The sequence below is a fragment of the Ambystoma mexicanum genome, chromosome 8 (assembly GCF_040938575.1).
Source record: "Ambystoma mexicanum isolate Mex_15411 chromosome 8, UKY_AmexF1_1, whole genome shotgun sequence".
Lineage (NCBI taxonomy): Eukaryota > Metazoa > Chordata > Amphibia > Caudata > Ambystomatidae > Ambystoma > Ambystoma mexicanum.
In genome coordinates this window covers 995,753,415-995,775,260 of record NC_090929.1, presented here as the reverse complement: position 1 = coordinate 995,775,260, position 21,846 = coordinate 995,753,415, and the positions used below count along the sequence as shown (strand labels likewise).

The 21,846-nt window shown below is 47.8% G+C and overlaps 1 protein-coding gene across 1 annotated transcript in view; it reads left to right on the top strand.

Annotated features, from left to right (window-relative positions):
- VPS13D (vacuolar protein sorting 13 homolog D) overlaps positions 1–21,846 on the top strand; it is a 3,263,180-nt gene that overhangs the window by 114,459 nt on the left and 3,126,875 nt on the right. Inside the window, exon 6 of the mRNA XM_069610908.1 lies at positions 18,878–18,994. Within this exon, the coding sequence (XP_069467009.1) occupies positions 18,878–18,994 (117 nt within the window). The remainder of the gene's footprint in view (positions 1–18,877; positions 18,995–21,846) is intronic.

The following is a 21,846-nucleotide window of genomic DNA, read 5'->3' as shown; positions in this document are numbered from 1 at the left end:
AGCAATGTTTCATGAACCAATGATCACAGAACGTCAAAAATTGTTAACTTTGTTAGAGCTTGGACAGTGGTATGTGGACGACACGTTCATAAGGATCTGGCCAGTACATCTTCTAGCACTGCTTGATTAAAGTCCATATTCAGTTGGGTCTGGGGGCCGTATGCGTTAATGGCCCTTGATTCCGCAGGTCCCCGTTTGGGCGTTTTCGTCATGTTGTCATACAGCGGTACATACCAGATGTCATGTAAATGGCATGTGGTGTGTCCCGTGTCCTGCTGCACTTCTATGCCTTTGAGCATCTTTACGTCTGAGCAGTTCAGTATAGCTACTCGCAGGTACTGGTTTGCCATCCCAAACCTCACATTGCAATTACTGCAGTACATACAGTCCGAATGAATTCTTGTGACTAAAAAGATCTAATAGGATACGTCCAGAATCCCCACATTTTCTGCTGCAGCCTTAATCAGCGATCTCGTGAATTAATTCTTATTACCATGATTAAGGCCCTCAAAGCAGCAGCTGTTACTTTCCCTCCAACCTGCCAGAGGATCCATCAACAATTGTTCATTCACAATTTCCTTGTCTTTACTAGGGGACACCTTTGGATGTTTTCAAATTTTGGTTGATGTCCAATGGCTCCACAATGTTGTGAGACTTCTATTTACTCCCAGTAGTTTGTTGAATCGGCCAAAAGAGAGCAACTCTCTCCCTTTTTCTTTCTCGGTGGCACTTCCCAGCACTGAGTCCTTTGATGTTTAATTATCTCACGTGCCTGAGATGTAACTTTTGTTGATGCTACAGGCAACGTAGGTGTCAAAGAACAAGAACTGTCCTTGGTGTGAGTGCGGTTCATCTCAGTGTTAGGCCATTGCTCAGAGTATTGGACGTGGCTACGTTCTGTTTGAGTTCCTCCATTGACCCGCGCAAATTTTGTATTGACTGTGTTGGGGCCAAGAGACACTTCAGGTTTGCTGCCCCAATCGGCTGCAAGATCATTTCTAAACATTTGTCCAAGCGCGGTTAGGGGAGTTTTCCTAAAGTCCACTTGAGGTAAGACTTCATAAAACTATCCCAATGGTATAAAGGTCCCCAACTCTTAGTATCAGTCTGTACTACTCATGGAACCTTGGTAGAGTGGCAGGGCAGTCAGGCTTATGAGCAGAAGATGTGAGCTGTAGATAAGTACACTAAACCTAGTTAGTATAGCAGATCAAAGAAACACTTAGACCAATAAATGTATGTTAAAATATATATTTATTATATTTACACAAGGAATGTGTCAAAATGCTTAGATAATGAAATCAACATACATAAAAATACTTTTAGATACTTTTCAACGGCCACTGCTTAGTTGGTAGTTGCTTGCGGTTACAATTGTTAGAGTTTGACACTAATGACAGTTCTACTGTATTACCGGTAATAACACACACTCGCACACAAAGATACGCTGTAATTGTGTTTAGTTAGCAAAACTACAGAAGATAGTCTTTTGGGAAGGAAAACAGTTGGTTAGTCAAGCAGTAGCAGAGTGTAAGGTTCTACATGCAGTTTTAGTGCAAGTTAACACTTTTAAAGTCTGATCCCTAACTATATGCTAGTCCGTTTGGAGATTGCTCCAAGTCTCACGAAGCAGCAAAATAGCAAAAGTTCCTGAGAAAACTTTCAGTCTCTAGGTAAGGATACTAGAAGAATAACTAGACGTTGGAGACCATGTTGAAGGACTTGCAAAAGGACCACAAGCTGGCAGTTTGGGTCAGAGGTAAGAGTGGACACCTCTTTGTGCACGCCAATACTCTGGAGCGACTTCTTGGTTTAAGGTAAGCAATACCTTTTCATCCCACAGCACCTTAGGTTAGAAGAAATGTTTGTGGCCGGATTCTCCTCTGGACAGCAGTGATGGACCTGGTCTCCGGGTTCCTTGATCTGGTGACGAAAGGCAGAACTCTGATCGGGTTATCTCAGCAGCAGTCTCGACGGAGGGCCTCTGGCACAGATTTCTTCAACTTCTCTGGTCAGTCTGCGGTTTTGGTGCCTTTTCTGCAGCACCAGCAAAGGACACAATTCGCTGGGTCGACCTTCTGTGATTTCTGGAGTCCTGCACTCTGGTGAGGGGACTTGGATGAGTCTGTGCGCTGGAGGTTCACCTGGAGCTCAGCAAAGACTTAGACGGATTTGACTTTGGAAAGACGATGCACTATGATTTAGGTTGGAGGTCTTCTGGTATTCGCGTTCTGCAGCTCTGGAAAGTCACAGCTCCTCAGGAGATGGCTTAGATTGTGGGTAGTCTCAGGGCTGGTTGGTTCCCCCAGCCAAAGGGAAGGAGTTGTTCTCTTCTGGGCTCCGCCGTCGCATAGAAAACAGGGTCAGGAGAGCAGTGGTCGCTTCACGGTATTGCAAAGGGTCTGCAGTAGTCTCTGGTCGTCTTCTTCTTCGGTTACTTCAGTTTCCAGTTGCCGACTTGCCTTTCACCTCAGGAACCTCACCTTTTATTCAGTTTTAGCACACAATCCTCTGCAATCTCTCAGCACTTTACAGAAAGGCCTGGGTGGCTGTCCAATCTTGACAGCCAAACTCCCAGTGGGAGCCGGTTCCATTCACGAACTCGGGCAGACCAAGGGCAGGGGAGTGAAAAACACCTCACCTACTTCCTGCCTGCCCAGACACATTGGAGCCTAGACAGGGACACCCAAGATTTCCCACCAACCTCCCCCTCTCGGAATGGTAGAAAAAGGGCTAACAAAGAACAACCACACTAGAAATGGTGAAAAAAGAAAGGAGCCCTAAAGTACTTAGGTGACCCTATTGTGCACAACCGGCACTTTGAATACATTCTGCGGTACAAAATAGCTCAATAGTTGGTAGAACACATCCACTGCCACCAGCCATAACTAGAGGGTTTGTCTGTGTGACTAAAAAGTCACAGGAGCAGAGAGAAGGGGGCACTAGGTATTACCTGGGGACTCAACATAAGGTGGTGTGTGCCAATCTCTCAGAAGAGAAGGTTTTTAGGAGGGATACAAAGTATGCCTCTATCCTTAAGAACAGTAGTTAGTAAGGATAAAGAAAGAATCTCAAAGGAGAATCCAAAGGGTTCCCAGCAAAACTGCCCATAAGGAGCTGTGTGCTGCACAAATAAAATACAGATGCCTTAAGAGATATGGAGGAAAGTATACTCCATAGTAAAGATAAAACACAGAGAACAGAGTTCCAAAAGACAGAGCCTGTAAGAATGAATGAGTGGAAAAGGGCTCCACTCATTCAGGATATAAAGAAACTGGTCCAGACGTTCAGCAGAAAGTGCTGGGGGGGTCTCACTAGTAGAAGGGATGAAGCATAAAAATGATAAATCTCACTAAAAGCTTTTCATCTCTGACTAGTGAGACTTGTAATTCATGAATTATATCCTTCATATTATCTATGGGTGAACTGATATTGCGCCATAACTCCAGTATTCCTTTACTTTCATTTGAGGGTTGCTGGACTTCGATAACACGGCCTCCTGTTCGTCTCCCTCTATTCGATTTGATTGTGGTTGTTGCGAGTAGATGACGGCACTCTGTGTGAGGTTCAGGCCATTGCGATGGGGAGGGAGTCTCAGGTCCATCAGATTTCCCACTACTGGGGGGGAGAGGAGGGTTCATTCATCGGCTATTATAGGGGTGGAAGGAGTGATCTTCTTTACTCTGGGTATATGGCCTGCAACAATTAACTTGTGTTTTTCTGCAGCCTCCTCTCTTTATGGTACTGGGCCATTGGATCAATAATCGCTCCGCAGAACAATGGAACTGCAGATGTGTAATTTACTGGTTTGGGCTTGCCACGAGAGACCGGATGAAGCTCTAGAGTAAGATCTGCGTTGCACAGAGTCCCCATATGATTACCTCCAATGGGTTGCAGATCGATTGCAGGACTTTCCATGGTGCTTGCTGTGGACTCCTCATTAGATGGTGCAGGTGTCAGAGTTCACAGGGTTTACACAAGTCTAAGTCGAATTCCTCTATTGAACAAGAAATGCAGCATTCGGGTTCTCGTGAATTTAGGGGCTTCCTAGCTTTCTCACAGAGCAGGGATAAGCGGGGACAGTCAGGTCAACGGCAACCAAGAAAAGACTGCATTCCACAAAAGTCTTCCTTTTTCAGAGTGACCACCCAGAATAATAAACCCAAAATTTGACACTGAAGATCCATCCGCATGCAACCCTAGTGCAACAATGAACATCTCCTCCTTTACCTTCTTGGAACAAGATAACCTCATATTCTCCAGCATGGGGTCTGGCATGGATTCACATGCTCATGAATATTCCCCGTTGTCAGGCTGGGAATCCTCGGTAAAAGAAAAAATCAGTTTCAGTTTCTGAACTGTCTTTCTCCTAATAACCAATCACTGGTCTCTGGGTCATACTGCCCCCAGCCAATGACTGCCTTTTACCTAAGGCCCTCCTCAGGCAGCTATGTTCAGATTTTTACTGCACGTTCAAGTGTTGGGAGTCCTTGTGCTTAGCTCTCGAGCTTTTACTGTGTATTGCGTTTTTTCAAAGAGTTAACACTTATTTTTTCTGTCAAATCGAGCCTCAAGCTCCACCGATTCATCTTCCGATCAACAGGGACCCGTTTCGGAAATCTCTACGCCCCTCATCGAATTTCACTTCTTGGAGGATTCCAGAAGATCTTGGAGGCCTACCCCTCGTGGTCATGGCCGAAGACAAAGGAGATTCGACGCCTCTGTTTAGGATCTGCCCAGGATGTGGACTACAGAAATTCTTTAAGGAGGATGGGCACTCATGGTGCCTCTACTGCCTACATGCAGATAAATCTCACGTCTAGGACGCCTGTGCGTTCTGCAAGGACATGTCTTCCCGTACAATGAAGGACCGTCACAAGCGACTCACTCACTGACTGGCTGGTGTCGAAGAGCCTGGCGGCAGGTGAGCCCCGGCAACGTACTTCCCCGAAGAGAAAATCAGAGCGGCCTTCTAAGACCTTTGAGGGCACTCCGGCGACCGAGGCCCAACATAAGGCCAATGCACTGCGAGTCCGCGGGCACAGGGAGCGCCGTTGGTACGGGCTCCTTGGCTGCCGTGCGCAGCATCACAGACGCCGTCAACCACGAGCCAACGCTCTGGCTCGATGAAAAGGAAATCTGACAACCCGGGTAAGCTTCTGGAGAAGGCCTGGTCGGTTCCGACAGAGAAAGCCAAGAGGGGGCGAGGCGATGGCCTTCTCCCCACGGTGAAGGCCTCTGGCGCGCCTAATGTCGCGAAGGCCCAGATTCACCAGGGTAAGGCTTTGATTGAGGGAGTGGTAGCATCCCTGGCGAAGACCGCAGAGGCGGCCCCAATGGAGACGACCCCAAATCAAGAGTTTCCCTGCCCAGCCGGAGGGAATCGTCTTTCACGCCCATCGAGAAGACCCCCGTGAAACCCCTGGGCGAGAAGAAAGTGGGGGGCACATTAGTCCTGCCGGACTCCGATATCTCCTCCGAGGATGAGCTTTCGGGCCTCAAGTCAGTTCTTGACAAGAAGTTTGACGAGGTCAGAGCCTACGGGAAGGATCCCGACGAGGCGGACGTGGAGAGCGACGGAGGAGACGAGGAGGAACGGCAGATCGACGAGGAACCGGAGGACACTACGCCGCTGCCGACGTTCCCGTCGCAACCATCGACGGACAGGTCAGAGGACATCTTATTGGCCTTGCACACTCTGTGCACAGAGATAATGACACGAATGCCCCCCTCCCTTCCATCCTTCCCCTCTACTGATGGACGAGACGGCGACGACTGGGACGGACGACGGCGGCGGCGACGACGCAACTGATCTCCCGTCGCCCCCACCCCGGGCTTCTCCTCCCGATTAAATTGGCTCCTTTCACGCCATGATTGCTAGGGCCTCAGAGCTTTTTCAGCTATGCCTTGAAGAGCAGGAGGAGGGATTCATTTATCAATGACGGGAGGCCAAGAGGAAGACCGTGCTATCGGTCCCGCTGTTGGACGACATCTGGGACGAGGGTCTGGCCCTCCTGAAGAAACCCATACTTGGTCCTGGCGAAGAGGGCCCGGTACGAGAAGAAGTACAGAGTTCCAGACTCTGCACCAATGTGCTTCAGAGCTCAGCCGTCCCCGGACTCTGTGGTCTCCACGATGGCCAAGAAGAAATCGGCTGGGGCGACGGCATCGACTCCCACTTCCCCACCGGACGTCGAGGGGAGGAAACTGGACACCATGGGATGTCGGGTCATCTCATCGGCCGTGATGACCATAAAGGGGGTCAACGCTCTCGCTATCGAGGCCTGCTATGATAGGGAGCTGTGGTTTTAAATCTCCCCCCTCCTGGACTTCCTCCCAGACGACAAGAGGGCAGAAGCCCTTGAAATATTTCAGGAAGGCGAGGTGGCTTCGGACCACGCCATCCTGGTGGCCACAGACCTCGCCAACACCAGCTTCCGCCAGATGGGCAACAGCATTTGCCTTCGCCGACGGGGCTGGCTCAGGGCCACTGACTTCCATCAGGATGTTCAGACAAGGGTACTGGACATGCCCTTCGAGGGGAACAACTTGTTCGGCAAGGCAGTAGACGAGCCACTGCAGGCCATCAAGGCAGACACAGAGACGACCCGTGCCTTGGGCATGCTCCATCAACGACGGCCGTCCTTTCGGCCCTCAGGAGACAAGTCGCAAGGTGCCTCCAAAGGAGTCTGCGGCAGCTCTTCCTCATACCGTCGGGAGGCCCGTTCTTCGTTGCAGGAAGCCTAGAGTCCTCAACAAGGCCGGCAGACATTGTCGTCGTTGCCAAGGGGCCCACGGTGTTAAGGCCTCGGCGAAGCATGACTGAACTCGCTGTGATGTCAGCCCCCACCCGTGCACCCCAGTGGGAGGCCGGCTGGTGAACTTGGTCAGCGTGTGGAAATCCATCTACACCGACAGTGGGGTGCTGGATGCCTGGCCCACAGGCACACTCTGGAGTTCCAAAGGAAGAGTCCCTGTTTTCCACCTGTGGCCAGGAAAGAAAACCACATTCCTCAACTACTTTTGGAGGTGCGAGCAATGCTAACAAAGGGCGCGATAGAGCTTGTCCCGAAGAGGCTGTGGGGAATCGGAGTATACTCACGGCACTTCGTCGTTCTAAAGAAGACCGGCGGCTGGCACCCATCCTAGATCTCTGCCGCCTCAACAAATACATAACATCTCAGAAATTCTGGATGGTCACCCTTCAGCACGTGCTGGGATAGCTGGAAGAAGGGGACTTCCTGTTCCTGTCGTTGCTGGACCTGGAGGATGCCTACTTCCACATCCCCATTCACAGGGGGCATCAAACGTTTCTGCGCTTCATGGTTCAAGGATGGCATTACCAGTTCAAGACCCTCCCCTTCGGTCTGAAGTCGGCCCCAAGGGTCTTCACCAAGTGCCTGGCACCGGTGCCGGCGTGCCTGCCCCTGCAGGGGATCCACGTCTACCCCTACATGGATGATTGGCTCATCAGAGCGAAGTCAAGGGAACTCGCCGTCGAACACACAGCAAGGACCGTCCGCCTGCTCACAGAACTGGGGTTCTCGATAAACTATGCAAAGTCCTGCTTGGAGCCATCACAGGACGCCCAGTTCCTGGGAGCCAGACTCGACACAGAGGTGCGCCTAGCCGCACCATCGGAGGAAGAGGATAAAGGCCATCCTGGGCAAGGTACAACGGCTGTTGGCCATGAAGGTTGTCCATCAAGTCCCTGCTCGGCATGATGTTGTCATGCATCTACCTCGTTCGGTTGTGCAGACTGCAGATGCGGCCGCTGCAGGAGTTCCTCGATGCCCGTTGGATGCAGGCGAAGGGAAGCTTCGAGGACCGAATCGCCCTCAACAAGACTTTCCGTTGGGCGATTCCATGGTGGGGGGGTCCGCGCGCATCTAGCGGCGGGCACGGACTTCCAGACCCTGGCGCATCAGGAGATGGTGACAACGGACGCATCCCTGGAGGGACGGGGCGCACACACCGGAAATCTCCATGCGAGAGGCCTATGGCTCCCAGAGGAGAAGTCGTTGCACATCAACGTCCTGGAGCTCCGGGCCGTGTTTTGGGCCCTCAAGTCTTTCCTTCAGTCCCTCAAGGGCAAGGTGGTGCGGGTCTTCACCGACAACACCACAACTATGTTCTACATTTGGAAGCGAGGGGGCACCAGATCCCCTGCTCTCTCCAAGGAAGCGCAGGACCTATGGCACTGGGCCGTCGCTCAAAGAATGTTCCTGGTACCCTTTCATCTGGCAGGAGTGAAGAACACCGTCGCCGACTAACTCAGCAGGGAGCTGCGCTCTTGCCATGAGTGGGAACTTCAGAAGGATCAGGTGGACCTACTGTTTCGACGATGGGACAATCCCCAAATCGATCTGTTTGATACGGCGATGAACACCAAGTGCCAGAGGTTCGCCAGCAGGTTTCCCCAGCTGGGGAGCATGGGGGGGGATGCGTTCTCATTCCCCTGGGACGGCCTGTTTGTGTTCCCGCCGTTGCCGTTGCTCCTACGACTCATCAGTCAACTCGGACGGTCCCGGTGCAGGATGATACTCGTCGCACCGGCGTGGCCAAGGCAGATCTGGTACCCGAACCTTCTGGACTTGTCAGCGTCCCCTCCAGTCAAGCTTCCGGCAGACGTAGATCTTCTCACAAGGGAAGGAGGCGCGATCCTGCACCACGACCCATCGTTGCTGAACCTGCAGGCCTGGCTCCTGCAGCACTAGAGTTTGGAGGATACGAGATCCCGTCGGACTGCAAAGAGGTGCTTGCCAAGGCCAGGGCTTCTTGGACTCTTAAGTGCTACGGACGTAAATGGAAGAGGTTCACTGTCTGGTGCCGTGCACAGAAGATAAACCCTCTATGGATTACGGCCCCTCAAGTGTTGCCCTGCTTGCTGTCACTGGCCAAGGCGGGACTGGCACACACCTCTACCAGGATCAATCTGGTGGCTATCTCCCGCTACACCAGAACTCCGGGGCGATCGACGCTGTGGTCGCATCGCCTGGTGAAGGAGTTCATGAAAGGACTTTTCTGCTCGTTCCCGCCGGTGAAGGCTCCGGCCCCGGCGTGGGAGCTCATTGTGGTGCATTCGGCACCTCTGAAATTACTGTCATGGAAGACAGCGTTCCTGGTGGCCATCACCTCTGCACGACGAGTGGGAGAGATTCAGGCCCTCTCCTGTAAGCCCACGTACTTGACTTTCCACGCAACAAGGGTCGTGCTGTGGGCGCACCCCTCCTTCATGCCCAAGGTGCCGTCGCACTTCCATCTCAACGAGCCATTGCTGTTACCTGTTTTCTTCCCTTCGCCTTCTTTGCCGGCTGAGAGAACTTTGCACTCACTGGATGTGGCTAGAGCGCTGAAGTTCTACGTGGACCGCACAGAGTTTTCGGAAGACGTCACAATTGTTTGTGAACTTTGGCCCTGTGAACCAGGGGAGGGCCCTCGCCAAGGCCTCCATTTACAGGTGGCTCTCCGGTTGCATCACGCACTGTCACCGGTTGGCAAACCGACCGTTGCCTGGCTGTCCGAGAGCCCATTCGACCAGGGGGATCGCTGCAACTACGGCGTTCCTGTCTGGTGTGCCCCTGCTGGACATCTGCAGGGCTACTACGTGGAGGTTGATGCACACCTTCACGAGATTCGACTGCATTGACTGGGATTCCAGGGAGAAGTCCAGAGTCTGCCAAGCAGTGCTGCGCAACTTGTCTGCTTGAAGGTGAGCCTGGTGAGGAGGTAAGAGATGCTTAATGTTGAGTTGTTGTGATGCTTAATGTTGAGCCTTGCCACCTCCCGTGGTTGTGCATGTGTGTACTGCTATGTATTCTTTTATTCATGAGCATGTGAATCCATGCCAGACCCCATGCTGGAGAAGGAACAAGTTACTTACTGTATAACTGTTGTTCTCCAGCATGGGTCTGGCATGGATTCACATGCGAACCCTCCCGCCTACCCCTCTGCGGCTCTTCTCTTGGTCCTACTGCCACTTTACGTGCTACCAAATCTGAAGATGGCTGCCTGAGGGGGGCTTAGGTAGAGGGCAGTCATTGGCTGGGGGCAATATGACACAGAGACCAGTGATTGGTTATTAGGAGAAAAACAGGTCAGAAACGAAACTGATTTTTTCTTTTACCGAGGATTCCCAGCCTGAGGACGGGGAATATTCATGAGCATGTGAATCCATGCCAGAGAACAACAGTTACAGGTAAGTAACTTGTTCCTTGTACACTTTGGATCGTGAGAAGTAGTTGCAGGATCTGATTCCCTAAACCACCAGTTAGGCAAGATTGTATGTAGTAATCCTGTGGGCTACTACACCAGACTTGTCCTCTTGGCAATAGGTAACCTAATATTTGGTATAGGCCTGTACAACTCAAGTTGGTAGAGTGACCGAGCAGCCAGGCTTATCTCAAGAGGGGTCAATGTCAGCTGTAGGGTTTTAACATACAGATTTACAGTGACAGGTACTCAAATAACACTTATACTCAATGTTTCTTGATTAAATAATTATTTATGAATTTAACAGACCGTTTTAAATAAGCCTTCTTTAGAAGGGAGTAATATGCAACACTTAAAATATACTTCACAATACACTCCTTCAGTTCAATAAAGTAAGTAGATACTCTTTTGGGATGGCACACAGATTTTCCTACACCCTGAGGTGACTTCAATAGTTAGGACTCTGTGTGAAAAGTGATATATTAATGTCCACAAAGGTAATGCTGAAGTTGTGGCAAAAAGGAAAAGGTTAGGAAAGGAAACAAAGGTTAACGAGTTTCTCAAATAGGTAAGTACTTTTCAATCCCCCATTGAAATAAGGTTAACCCTTTCCCAGCTATACAAGTAAGGTATATATGACTTTTTGGAGGGACAAATCAACACAAGTCAGAGGGTAAGAAGAGTCTTCAGTGAGCCAGGACAGCCAATGTCAACTGAGCAAAGTCTAGGTGAGCTACTCTTGCACAACGGTAAAGAGCGTTTTGTTGTAAAAGAAATCACTGTTGGGCCACAAGCTGGTAGGCTTGTGAAGGGCAAAGCTGCAAGCAACTCTGCAAAGGGCAGCCAATGCAAGTCTCCTGTGAGAGCAAGCAAGCTACACAGAACAAGAGGTAAGTACCCCTATTTCACAGTACCTTGAGTCTGAAGAAAGATTTTTAGCTGGCTTCTGTTCCTGTTGTCCTGCAGATCCTGTCTTTCCTGGGCCTCAGTCGTGGGGACAAGAGGGAGGATGTCTGGGGACTCCTGCACTACGGTCTTTTGCAGTTTCAACTACTCGCAAATAGCACCACTGCGTTTCTTGGACACCTTGTGGACTTTCCTTGCTTCTGGGGGCCAGCACTCTGTTGAGGTAGCTCAGGTTTGGTTAGTCCTGCTTCGAGGGAGTCTGCAGGATTTTCCTAGAGCTTGGGTCCGGTTTAAAGGCGATGCACTCGATTCTGGTGTTCCTGTCCCCTGGCACTCGGTTCCTGCAGCAGCAAAGCAGTACAGCCAGCAGAGAGAGGGGTCCCAATCAAGTTAGTCTTGGGGTTGATGGGTCCCACCAACCCCAGGGGAGAAGTCGTCCTTGCAGGGCATCTCTAGCAGATTAGAAATTCAGAGCTTCAGCAATGCAGCGGGGCTTCACCGGGCAAACCAACCGTGCAGGAGGTTACAGCAAGCTGCTTCTTCGGTTTCTTTCGTTCCTTCGTCCAGTGGTCGACTCTGCCTTCCTTGCAAAAGACCTCGACTTTTATACAAGTTTCTTCCATTCATTCATAGCCTAGCTGTCACTCACACAGGAGGGGGGCTGTCCTCCAAGGACAGCCAGCCAGCCAATCACCTTTTGGGTGCATTCCTGTAACCAAGGAGAATAAGCACAGGGAGTTTCGGGAACCTCCCTCCCTCGCTTCCTGCCCTGCCAGACATGCTGGAGCCAGAGGCGGGCTTCACCAGTGAATCTCACCAAAGACAAAACTAACAAAGGCACCAAACCTGGTTTTGGCGCGCAGAGTAAATCTCAAGAAGGACCTTTCCAACAAGAAATGGTGAAAAAAGGCCAGCCATTTTGACAAAACGAGCACCCATGACTGCTGCTCAGGATTCAGTCTGTGGTAAAAACGCACAATGGTAAGTAAACATCTGCCATCAGCAATTAATTGTAGACAGGGCAACATAAAATGGTTACATGAGAAGGTAGACAAATGGGATACTAAGTAACCCCTCCAGCACTCTATGTAAAATAGTGTGTGCTGGTTCTGCAAAGAAAAAAAGGTAAGTGAAGTCCATTTCACCTTACTACTCTTGGAAACAGTAGTTTATCTAAGAGAAGGTGTTTAAACCTTATGAGAAATCCAAAGGATTGCTCTGTGACACTGCACTGAGGGTGCTCTGTGTCACAATTTTAAAATATGCCACCTATGGAGTTTGTCTGACTCCAAAACCAAAAGAAACGCAGGGTTCAAATCAAATAAAAATACATGAGAGAGTGGGAACAAGGTCTCACTCTCTCCAGGATAAAAATTTCCCAAAGTCCAGCAAAAGAGCTGGCGGTCTCTAAGGTAGAAGGGAATTAACACAGAAATGAGAATTCTCCCTAACACCACCCTTCCCCAACAATACTATCAAACTGAGTGGAGAGCCTACAGAAGTTGTGAGACTGTATGTAATAGAGAAGACCGCTCAGGATCAGGCTCAACAGGATTACTTCAGGCATCTTTGCCCTCCCCAAGAAGGTGAAGGCAGTGATTTCCTTTGAAAAGAAAGGATCAAAATCGTCCCTTCAGCCAAATGCTCTCGGACCTGATGGAGAGGGATTGCCTATGTATGCTATATCTACAGATTGTCTGTATGTACATTCCGATCTGAGAGCCATAGAGTTGCTGAGTGTTCCTGACGAGCACCTGATTGTTTTGAAATTCCAGATGTTGCTTGCCTGATGGCTTCATGTATTTTGGTAGTCCCCCATGCAAGGCTGCACATGAGACTAACTCAACTCCACCTTGCTTCTCACTGGTCTCAGGTCTCTCAGTCCAAACCAGAACTAATTCCAGTCTCTTCTGCGATACACCCCTGACCTTCCCTGGTGGCTGGATGAATAAAACCTCTTGAGGAGCATGCCCTTTTTCCCACCACACCCAACGAGGAGACTTTCCTCTCTTACTGGTTGGGAGGCAGTGATGGGTCGCTGGGAGGTCCACGACTACTGAATTCCATTGCAGACTGAGCTACACATTCATTCTTTGGTGCCATCTTCCTTTTAATGAAGGCCTTCCTTCCTCTGCTTCAGGGTCATGGGGTGTTGATCTAATCAGAAAACACTGAAGCAGTGTTCTTTCTGAACAAACAGGGGGGGGGGGCTTAACAAGAATTGCCCTCTGCCACGCAGAAAAGAGAGCATCTAAATTCCCAAGGGCATGCTTTGCCTCTGCCCTGAAATGATCTAACTTTGTATGTATGCGTTTCCTCCACTACCTCTCCTGACCAAGGTTCTGCATAAACTGAAATAGACGATCAGCTGTCACCTCATGCTAACACCACCAACTAGCCAAAGAGAATCGGTTTCTTGTCCGTCCAGAAAATGAAGTGCAGTCCGCCCTGGCCTCTCCCGGATCTAATGCATCAACAGAGAGGATGGTTCTTCGCCCATCACTTTAATCGTTCTCCTTGGCAGCCAGGTCCCTGTGGTTCTATTTTATGGTGACTTTGATCTCTTTCAAAGAAACATGGAAATCATCAAGACTGCTAAGAAGGGCTCGACTTAATGGACTGCTTTTTTCTACTGGTATCTTGAGTATGACCTCAATCCTCTGGATTCATACATCAGTAACTGGTTCTCTTTTGTTATACATTTATCCATATCTAGTGTCTGACTCCTGTAGAAACTACTTCTCTTGCACACTTGGTTTTCAAACGGGCTCAATAGACTACTCTTCCCAAAAAGAAAGCTACGGGCTCATTGGGACATAAACATAGTTCTTTCGGTACTAAAGCAGAAACAGACCTAAGGTGGGTAACTTAACGCAGCCTTCCTGGTGGGCATTTAATTGGCTCGCAGGGTTGGTGAACTACAGGCTCTCTGTTGTCGGGAGCCTTTTTTAATGTTTGCATAGAAAACGTTATTCTCAAGACTCCAGATAATACCCCCCCCCCACCCCCCATCTTTGCTGCCAAAGATTGTGACAAGGTTTCACCTCATCCAGGAGATTCCCCCCCCCCCCGCCTGTGTTCTTTCCAAACTCTAGGCATAGGGGACTGCAATGTCTGCCTGGTATCCACCATCCCAGAGGCCTAGACATTTTAGAACAAGACTGCTCCTTGGGGTCTTCATACACATTTCCCAAAGGCACATTCAGCCTCCATCACAAACCAGAGACCTATTCCCTTGGGTGAAATGTGCAAGGTGGCCACCCCTCTGCAAACACAATGCATTTGATTCTAGTTTGAGGGATGATGCCGAAATCTTTTGGACAATCTGTATTCAAATCTCTTTGCTGAAGATCGGTAATTTCCAACCTCCGTTCTTCTTTGAGACACTTAGGAATCTCGTATGAGTATGGAGGAAGGGGGATGGGACGTAACAGTAAAAGTTCTATAATCTGCTGCTTGGCACATGGCTATTGTCGATTGCTTGCCCATTCTGCCGTAGTATGGATAAAAGGAGACTATGTACTAAGTAGTAGTTACTGTTAGGGAGAATTCTCTGTTTAGGCTGAATTTCATAACCTAGTGAGTCCCCCAGCAGCTTTGCTGGATTTCTGGAGTTTGTTTTTTTTCTCCTGCCAAGAGTGAGACTCTTTTTCTCCCACTCTTGGACATGATTTGTGGTGTTCCTTTGACTGTTAATGTGTTTTATGGGCTATGGGGTCCTTTACTCCATGGGGTCTCATGTGTTTTTACTATGTGTGTTACACAGCACCCTCAGTGCAGTGACACAGGGGTGTCATAGTGACCCCCCACCAGAGACTCCATACCCTGGGATTGACTACTGTCTCCCAGGGCATGTAAAGTCACCATTGGCTTTACTAGTCCCAAATAATGAACAGAAACCAGTACAAACCATCATATTGTGGACGTACTGGTCGGGGCAATTAGATTGCCCCGGGGTCTGTTAGTCGAGGGGGCACATCTCCGTCCCCCCTGATCGAGTTTTGGCTGGTGGCAGTGGATACTACTTTTTATATTCGACCGCAAATATATCTCTGAGATTTTCCCATTGTTCGAGGTTACCAACTTTAATTATTTAATTCTCATAGCCTCGAACATACCGCTGGTTTATTTATTTAATATTAATTCAATGGTTGGTATTTTTTGCCAGAACTAGATTCTAAAATGGCGTTTGTGTTCTCGTCTGTGACTCCAACCCAAGTTGAGCCCTTTCTTCCACTTTTAGGCAGGCTTCTCCACAGAAGCCTCCAAAAGTGGTGCCACTCTGTCTGGGTACTACAGGGGGTTTGGGAGGGGGTTTAGGCATCCTGGACTGAGTTACCTTGGTAACTCAAGTCACACTCTTGTGTGATTGGCCCAAGTTAGCATGTTTGATTGACAGCTAGGCTGAGTGAATGGGGGTGTGCTGCATAAAAGCAGAGCTTTTGGGACTGGAACTTCAGAAGTCGCCACAGGACCTGAGAATCCGACGAGGGAGAAGCTGAGCCGACCTGCTACCACGACACCACCGGTGGAGCCCTGCGGAACCGGCTCACCACTTCCCGACGACAGAGAAGATCTCCTGGCTGGAGAGTCTTCTTCCCCTGACTGGTGGGCACAACCAGTTTACCTTCTTTTCCTCGCATCCCAGGAGGTCTTGTGGTCGAATTGCCCGTGCCAAGCACCCCGGCAACCGGATAGCCACTTCCCACTGGACCGCGAATAAAAGGACCGCTCCTTTTTAACTGAAAACTCCGCGGCTGGTTTCTTCCCTGGCAGTGCAACGGACTCCTGTCTTCCTCCCGACGAGATCCTCTTCCCCCGGACGAAGCACCGACTTGCATCCGCTGCCAGGAACAACTGCTCCCGCTGGAGTATTCTCACCACTTTAAGGTACCGTGTCCGCCAGGCCTCCCTTTCTAAAGATTGCTGCAAGGTAATAAATAATCCCTTAACCTTCTGGACTGGGCTGGCCGCCTTGACCATCTAACTGGTCCCTTTCTTTTGGTCCAACTCTTTCTGAACCTTTTCGAGACTTTAGTGCACTTTTCAACCGTGTGACCTTGGACACATTTCGTTCTGATCCTCTTAAAGTGGATCCGGCTTTCTGAACTCTAACTTCACGGTTTGACTCTGCCTTCCTCTCTTGCTGTGTTCTTTTGAAAGTGTTGGGATCTGTTTCAATTTATCCTCTGCCTTTCTCTCCCTTTTAAACCGAATTATTAGAGTGCCATCTGCGTTAAGCGCTCACCGCTGTCTGAAAATAAGTGGGGCTTTACTCAAGACTTGTCTAATATTCTTTTATGGGACTGTATATCTTTTAGTGACCGTGTTTTTGAACTGCTTAATATTAGTCCCTGTGTGTTTTATTAGATGTGGTTTTAAATAAATAATTATCTCTTTTATACCAAGCTCTGGTCAGTGTTTTCTTGTTCTACTGTGTTCTTGTGACCTATTGTGAATACTCTGTATACTGCCTAACTCTTCTTGAGGGAAGTCTGACTGCTCAGCCACAGCTACCAAGTGAATCTGTGTGGTACAGACTGCTACCAAGTGGGTTTACTGCCAAACACCTGTAGTCTTAAATCTTTTGCGGCGGTCCCAGAGGGATCTGCACAGGTTTCTGCCTAACAGTTACTGCGGTGAGTTACTATTTCTAAATTCTTATAATGTTGGTAATAAGCTTCTACACTACTGACCACATTTAAAGGAGGTAAAATACAATATGGATATTGAAGTTCTAGCTGATTTCCAGTTTGATGAGGCAGTGTGGGGGGGGGAAATGCTTTAGTTGAGCCTTCCTTCCATTTATCTTATGCTTGGTGATTGCCCCTTGGCTAGACGGAAGGGACTGGGACTACTATACTAAATTATTATGTCATTTAGTCGTCAGCACTTTCTCATACAACAAACCCTCCAACATTTCATGTCCATCCTATATTCGTACATGTTTCTAATGGGTGCTTAAAGGACTCCTTACATGACAGGAGCTAGTGGTTAAGCAGAGCCTAAGTAACATGGTAATGATTACTCGCCAACTTACTAGTCTAGGCCTGTTTAGCTCTTTTGTTAAAGTGCTAGATCTCCTGCTACAGCACCATGAGATATATATATATATATATGAAGGTGCCCCAATTATATGACTGTAAGTGGACTGAGAAACTAAGAAAAGTTGTTAAATTCGGTAACTGCTAAGGTTTTACATTCTGAATGGACCTTACTGCTGCCAACATTTTGGTTGGGTCTTTTCTTTTCAGCGTATATTCTCTTGTAGACCCTAATATTATTGCATGGAAGGGTGAAACAATACAAATAAGGTTGTAACCTCTCCGTTTAAAAAAATAAAAAAATAAATCGTTCACTCATCCAGTAGATATCAGTTGATTGCCCTCAAATATGTATGGAGTGCATTTTTCGTTATTTAATAAACAAAAAATAAAAAATCGTTTTAGCTTCTGTCAGCCCCTGCAATGCACACGAGTGCGCAGCAGGGGCTGACGGGCGCGGCCGGGCCAAATGAGAGATGCGGGTGCCCACGGTCAGTGTTTTTGGTGTGTGAATGAGTGTCTGCTTATGTCTGTGGGGGAAGAGAGGGAATGTTTGTGGGATGTGGAAGGGAAGTAGAGTCGGTAAACATGAGTTAGTATGAATGTTTGTGTGTGTGTGTATGGGTCAGTGTGTCTGGAGTGGGGGTTGCCAAGGTTATGTCTTCCTGAGGGAGTTGCGAGAAGGGGTGAAACTCCCCCCTCCGCCCCCACCCCAGTAGTGTGCTATTTCCGCTTTTAAAGGCTCAACTCAAAACGGCCGAAATAAATAGGTATTTTTTTAGGTGCAGTCTTTATGAATGTTAATGTTAAAGGATATTTGTACCACGCACTAGCCCCACCGGAGTGGTCCCCTGGCGCTCTGGCAGCTCTGAAAAAGGGAGGGGGTGAGTTAGTGGGAATGAGCTGGAGAAGTGCAAGATAGCAGTGATGTGCTGTTGGCAGCCTCAGCCCGGTGTGTCCGTTGGCTGGGCTTGGGATGTTTTACGGTCGGTAGTCGTCGTGTGCTGTTGTGCAAGTCTATGCGTTTTTTTTTTTTTTTGGTAGTGAAGTTTGTGCGGTTTGCTGTATTAAGGCTTGTGGTTTTGTTTGGTTCGAGTTTGAGAGGTGTATGTAGAGGATTGAAGTTGTTAGTGGGTTGGTTATTGATTCATGCTTGCACGCTAGCTCCAGGCTAGGCAGGAGAGTCATAACCGTCATTGAATTGCTTTTCTATCTAGATGTGGCGCATGGTAGGCTAAATAATTCCTTCTGTGTGCACATGCTAACATTCACAATTCCATCTAGATGTGGCGCATGCTAGGCTGAAGAATTCCCTCTATTAGTGCACATGCTAACATTTACAAATCTATGCAGATGCGACGCAGGCTAGGTTGAGGATTCCAACTAAGTGTGGCACATGCTAACGTTCACAATTCCATCTAGAAGCATAAATGTCACTTGGAGCCCTCAAATCAGGTGAGTAATAGGTTTACTAGTGTGTTTATTTGTATCACCTGGCAGTTTGCCATTATTTGAAATATTTCAGAATGGTAAAAATGACATCCTGAGAAGTTTGTTCGTATTTTTATCAAGTTTTCTGTTTTGTGTTTATTGGCGTCACAACATTCTCTGCCTACTTGCTTAGACCATTTCTGCAGATTTAAACATAACATCACAATGTTAAAAACCAACAGTTTTTTATTGTAGATAAAATATATGCATTCCTATCATTTCAGTTACAAATTCAAGACGTGCATTTAAGGTTTGAAGATGGAATTACTAATCCTTCACGTCCATTTGCTTTTGGAGTTTGCATAAAAAATGCGTCCGTGCAAAACGCTGTTAATGAGCCGGTAAGTACATACCTGTTGTAGGCAAACCACCATACAGATGGAGTGTCATATTTCATTGCTGCTAAAAGCAACAAGCCCATAATATACCAAAACCGTAACGTGCTTCTTGGCCAGGTAATCTGTTCCATGTATTCAAGGGGCGACCACAATAACCCGGGGACAAGGCTAGGTGCTGATCTTTTTTTTTTTTAAAACGTACAGGAACACTTCCATAGAATGTGTGTAAGGGCTCGAGTTTTATTGGTTCGTATTTTCCGTGGAGAGCTCCAGGTTGTTGGCCGCTCTTATGTGCACTGCAGAATTAACTGCCGGCAAATGACTTTTTAAAAGAAATTAGATGAGCCTCACGTGCACTAACTGCTCAGTCACTTTTGGACATTATCTACACACAAGAATTCCTTTGAAATCGGAGAGCACCACATGTGTTCTTTTCTTTCTCATGTTTTTTTTTCTTCCAGTTTACCAAGGACAGGGTTTGTTTATTTGGTAATGCGCACAGAACCCTTAGGTAGCTGGGGGCAGCAGTTACAAGGATACTTGAAGCTTAGTTACAGAATACAGATAGGTACATACATCATGGAAACATATTACATACAATTTGGTAGGGTGTACACAATGCCTAGTAGATACATTGATGGGTCAAATGGATGCAGATCTATATAAATATTTACAGGGTAGCACTGTTCAAATAAATAAAACCTACATGAACAGGTTTGGCGACCAAAGGAGGAGCAGTGCACAGAAACGATTCGTTTTCTTTATGAACAAATGCCACACTAAACCTGTACAGGGGTTTCAAGGATGCGCTGGAGGTGGCCCATGGCTAAGGCATGGGGCTGCAGATAAGGTTGGACAGTAGCCCTAGTGTTGTTTATTTTCACAGTTCAGAGCCAGCCAAGAGAGAGTGGCTCCTTCTCCCACATGAGTAGAATGCAAACTGCCCTTGTGTCTTTTTTGTATTCTCACGTCTATGATTAAAGGATCCTGAATGGATGTCTTTTCTTTCTATACCCACGCTGGGCTCTGAAGCCAAGGACCCCAGGGGAAACTACCTCCCCTCATCTCCCAAGCTCTTCAGGGCCGACCGCAGGTTAAAAGCAGAGGCGTTCTGACCCACTGCTCAGGGCACGAAAACTGGGCACAGAGGAGGACAACTGTTTCTTAACACAGTCCCTTATGGGAAGTGGAACAGGATCCCTATATAGTTTGTGTTTACTTTGCATTAAAAAGTTGTGTACATGCTGAAACAAATAAAAGTTCCTTCAGCAGGGCCCAAGGGGCTTGAATGGGGGGCCTATGACCGGCAAAGTTAAACTGGTATTGATTGGCTCGTCTTTCTCTGGAAGCTAATACTTTTAAGTGCTGGAGTGCCACATGAAACGGGGCCTGGCTTGAGGCAACAGAAACCACACGGATTGCTCTTCGTTCTTTCTGTACAACTCCAAAAAAAGTCCAAAGGCACAGACAAATTCTTGAATATGCGAGTGCAGACAGACATGGCCGCAGCTATGCAGAGGGAAGTCACAGGACCAAATGAGGGTAGGGATCCCTCCTGGAATGAATCCCCTCATGCTCTCCTCACAGCAAAATGCAGCTTATCTTTATTCGGCAGCCAATGGACTGAATCACTTTAACTAAGTGACCACTTAGTTACAAATATCCCAGGCAGTGCAAGGCGTCCCCCTTCTGGGACGTCCCATTGCCAGCCGTTATGTGGAAGGCCAATTGGGTAGGTCGGGTGAGTTTCTAAAATGGTAGCTGTTTAAGTGTTTGCTTTTCATAGGTCAACAGTGCTTTATCAATACAGGTAAGTAAATCGAGTAACAGTGAAACAGGTCATATATCACAGTTGGCATCTTTGTATAATGGGAACACAGTGCATTTGTGAAACCATTGCAAATACAGGTAGTATACTAAAATATATTAAATCCCATTTCTACCTTGTTTTGAAATTGCAAGAAGTTATTTTAAACACGAGGGGCCTGTGCTGTAATAACAATGTTCTTTTCACAAGGAATTGTAGATATTAAAATGTGCTGATACAAAGTACAAATAAGAGCTTACATGTTCACAATTTATTGACGCCCCCCAGCAACGTTCCAGATTTTAACGGGTTTCATCCTCCCATCCTTGTGTAAAACCTTGTCCTTGCGGTTGTAAACTACTCTGGTTTAGGGGCAGGAGGAATATTTCTACATAGCAGGAGCATAACCTCGGTTCATAGCACAGGATGGGGCACTGCAGAGGTAACCCAGTCCAGCCTTAGCTACTGAGTCTGGTCCGTGGCCAGAGTGTCCGTGACTTTCAGAATATCAAGTCAAGTCAAATCAATTCAGTTTATTCGGAAAGAATTATCCATAAACCACAATTACAGAAAAAAGAATATGCAATATTAATACAATACACAATAATGGTTAAAAAGCGAATATATACCAAGATTTATATGAAAAACATAATTAAAAGATCATTAAAAAAAGGCTCAAAACTAAATAAAATAAACAAGTTCATTCCAATTACAAAAAACAATGTTCAGCAAATACCACATTATTCATAGCTTTTCTCGACTTTCCTGACGTACAATCAAGATGCAACAAATTTGTTCCGCCGATACTAGGCGTTTCTTGGGTAGGCTACAGATCCCCAAGCCACAGGAGTGGTGGCTGCCGCGAATAAGTAAAACTGAGCCGGTCTGACCTGAGGTAAAACAGCATTTCTAAGCAGTGGTAGTAATGTTTTGCTTCTTAAATCCCGGTAGGCCAGAGAGAACATTACGAAATGTAATAAATCCTCCTCAGGCCAATCACAGCATGGGCAGGCTGTGGATTGTTCACTGTTTGACCCGTTTTAAGGTT